At 38.2% G+C, this 2,500-nt stretch overlaps 1 protein-coding gene across 1 annotated transcript in view; it reads right to left on the bottom strand.

Annotated features, from left to right (window-relative positions):
• Positions 1-2,500, bottom strand: part of LOC122248627 (galactosylceramide sulfotransferase) — a 17,647-nt gene that overhangs the window by 688 nt on the left and 14,459 nt on the right. Inside the window, exons 6-11 of the mRNA XM_086533535.1 lie at positions 2,370-2,500; positions 2,016-2,028; positions 1,570-1,722; positions 612-768; positions 357-446; positions 1-270 (exon numbers count right to left, since the gene is read on the bottom strand). The exon at positions 1-270 is cut by the window's left edge and continues 688 nt beyond it; the exon at positions 2,370-2,500 is cut by the window's right edge and continues 11 nt beyond it. Of these exons, the coding sequence (XP_086389661.1) occupies positions 1-270; positions 357-446; positions 612-768; positions 1,570-1,722; positions 2,016-2,028; positions 2,370-2,500 (814 nt within the window). The remainder of the gene's footprint in view (positions 271-356; positions 447-611; positions 769-1,569; positions 1,723-2,015; positions 2,029-2,369) is intronic.

Here is a 2,500-nt window from a genome sequence, read left to right as displayed (position 1 = left end):
CTTCCGAATGTTGGCCTTGACGTAAGCGACGTCTTCGGTCGTCCAGCACAAGAGGTGCTTCAGGAGCACCAGCGACTCGTCGAACCTTTCGGTGATCATCACTAAGTCGAAGTCTTTATTCAACGACGTTAAGTGTGCGTACATTTCATTTGTTTCAAATCCATCTCTGTCGGATTTGATACCGAAGGCATTTGACACTAAATTTAGGTGGAACCTTTGTTCCGTATGGTTCCAAGTTCTTATGAAGGTTTTGAGGTCCATGTGAAGTGTCTGTTAAAACGACAGATAGATTAAACGTTTTGCTAGGGAATGTGACCACCTGATAACAGCAATCCTGCTCTAGTCTTACTACTGACCTTCTCAAAACCGTTGTAACCCCAAAGGGACTCGTAGTGGGATGCTGCTTCTCGCACAATGGCGACATATTTGGCTCCTTCTTTCATCACCTGAAGAACCATAAAGGAAAGTTAAGAAGTTCGAAGTTCGAAGTAAAACGTTCCAAAAGGATATCGATAAATCCTTTGGGAATATAGGATCCATTCTGAATCAAATTCCAACGTTATTTTCCAAAATTGGGCTGATCATATGACTCAAAGAAATCTTCAACTCGCCTGTTTTACTCCCTCCTTGTTATATTGTGCGTGGGACACGACCATGTTGTAGCGCCCGTCGGGGGAGCGACAGTCTGGGCAGAGAATTTTAGGAGACAAAGGGTCCAAACTGATTCTGACTGGAAGGGCGAAGGTGAGACCATGTTTGACGCCATACCTGCGGGTGCACATGTGATGTAAATTGTTTGTCATCTTTTGCGAAATTGTTGACAAAATATGATCTTATTCTCTTTCTCTCTCTCTCTCTCTCACTCTCTCTCTCTCTTTCTCTCTCTCTCTCTTTCTCTCTCTCTCTCTCTCTCTCTCTCTCTCTCTCTCTCTCTCTCTCTCTCTATATATATATATATATATATATATATATATATATATATATATATATATATTTTATTCATCAGACCTCACTCTCGGACTTCAACTCCTCCCTCGAGGACGGAGGGTCTCCATGACTCTGTCCTTTGGCTGACAGTAGAACTTATGTCTAGGCTTTTGTTGACATATTTTCATTATGCTGTGTTATTAACGTGTTTAACTTAGTGGTCTTGATATATATATATATATATATATATATATATATATATATATATATATATATATTTATATACATATATATTTATTTATCTATTTTATTTATATATATATAATATATGTATATTTATATATATGAATATATATATATATATACATATATATATATATATATATATATATATATATATATATATATATATATATATATATATATATATATACACACACACACACACACACACACACACACACACACATATATATATATATATATACACACACACATATATATACATATATATTCATATATATATATATATATATATATATATATATATATATACATATATATGGTAGTTGGTGCAGATGTAGGGTTGGAATGGGCGTTGCTTAGATAAACCGTGCAACGCAACGCCGGCTCTGCACTCACGCTATGAGGACCTGGAACACGGTGGTGGAGCCGCACTTCGGGACCTTGAGGAAGTAGACGGAATCCTCAGGGACGCAAGGCGCCGCCCCTTCTTGTCCTTCCGCTCCGACTTCGCAAAGTGGGATTGGCCGCAGCTCCTTCCGCTTGCCAGCGCTGCATTATGAAAAGAATGTTAGTTTAGAGCAATGGTAATGATTCCGAAAATGGGGGATACCTCTCCCCTTGGACCGGTGGAAAGATAGGGGGGGAGGGGGGCGGTGAGGGAAAAGCGGATGGAAAAGAGCGACAGAATGGACTTGAGAGCAGTTAGATAATAAATCGTTTTTTTGCTTCCTTAAAAAAAGAAAAGAAAAAAAGGGGAAAAAAAAACAGACTGGAAAATTACTGAACATGGGAATGTATGACTTCTTAGTGAAGCCTAATGTTGAGAAGGTGATGTCCCTCACCAAGCATCCCTAACTGTGTCCCAATGAACTATGTTACTATGGTTACTGGTTAGATGTTGATTTACCTGAAACAGCTAAAACTGCTAAATAATTTGGTTTCCTAAATTAAGCCTCATTTGGGGAACACACCTTTGTGTGTAATATTGCTGTTTTCAGTTTGAAACATAAAAAAAAAAAAAAATAATAAATAAAAGTATGTATGGGGTAGTGCTAGGAATCCACCTGGAAGCCAAGAGGGCGCCAGCCTTGAAAAGTTTGGGAAACTTTGGTGTAGTGTTTATTATTACAAAATATGTCTTTCTCTCTCTTTTCCTTTCTTTCTCTCGTTCTCTCTTTCCCTTCCTCTCAAGCTACGGTCACACTGGAATGATTCAGCGCACAAAGTTTCCAGAATTGCGTAAACTTTTAACTTTGACAGGTGCACAGGCTTTAAAATCCAGGAAAAGGTTTCACATTCACTCTTGCAAGGAAGAAAGACGAGAATA

This window comes from Penaeus japonicus, unplaced genomic scaffold, assembly GCF_977035675.1.
Source record: "Penaeus japonicus unplaced genomic scaffold, GWHDUDI00000001_assembly GWHDUDI00000039, whole genome shotgun sequence".
Lineage (NCBI taxonomy): Eukaryota > Metazoa > Arthropoda > Malacostraca > Decapoda > Penaeidae > Penaeus > Penaeus japonicus.
This window is presented reverse-complemented; position numbering and strand designations above follow the sequence as displayed.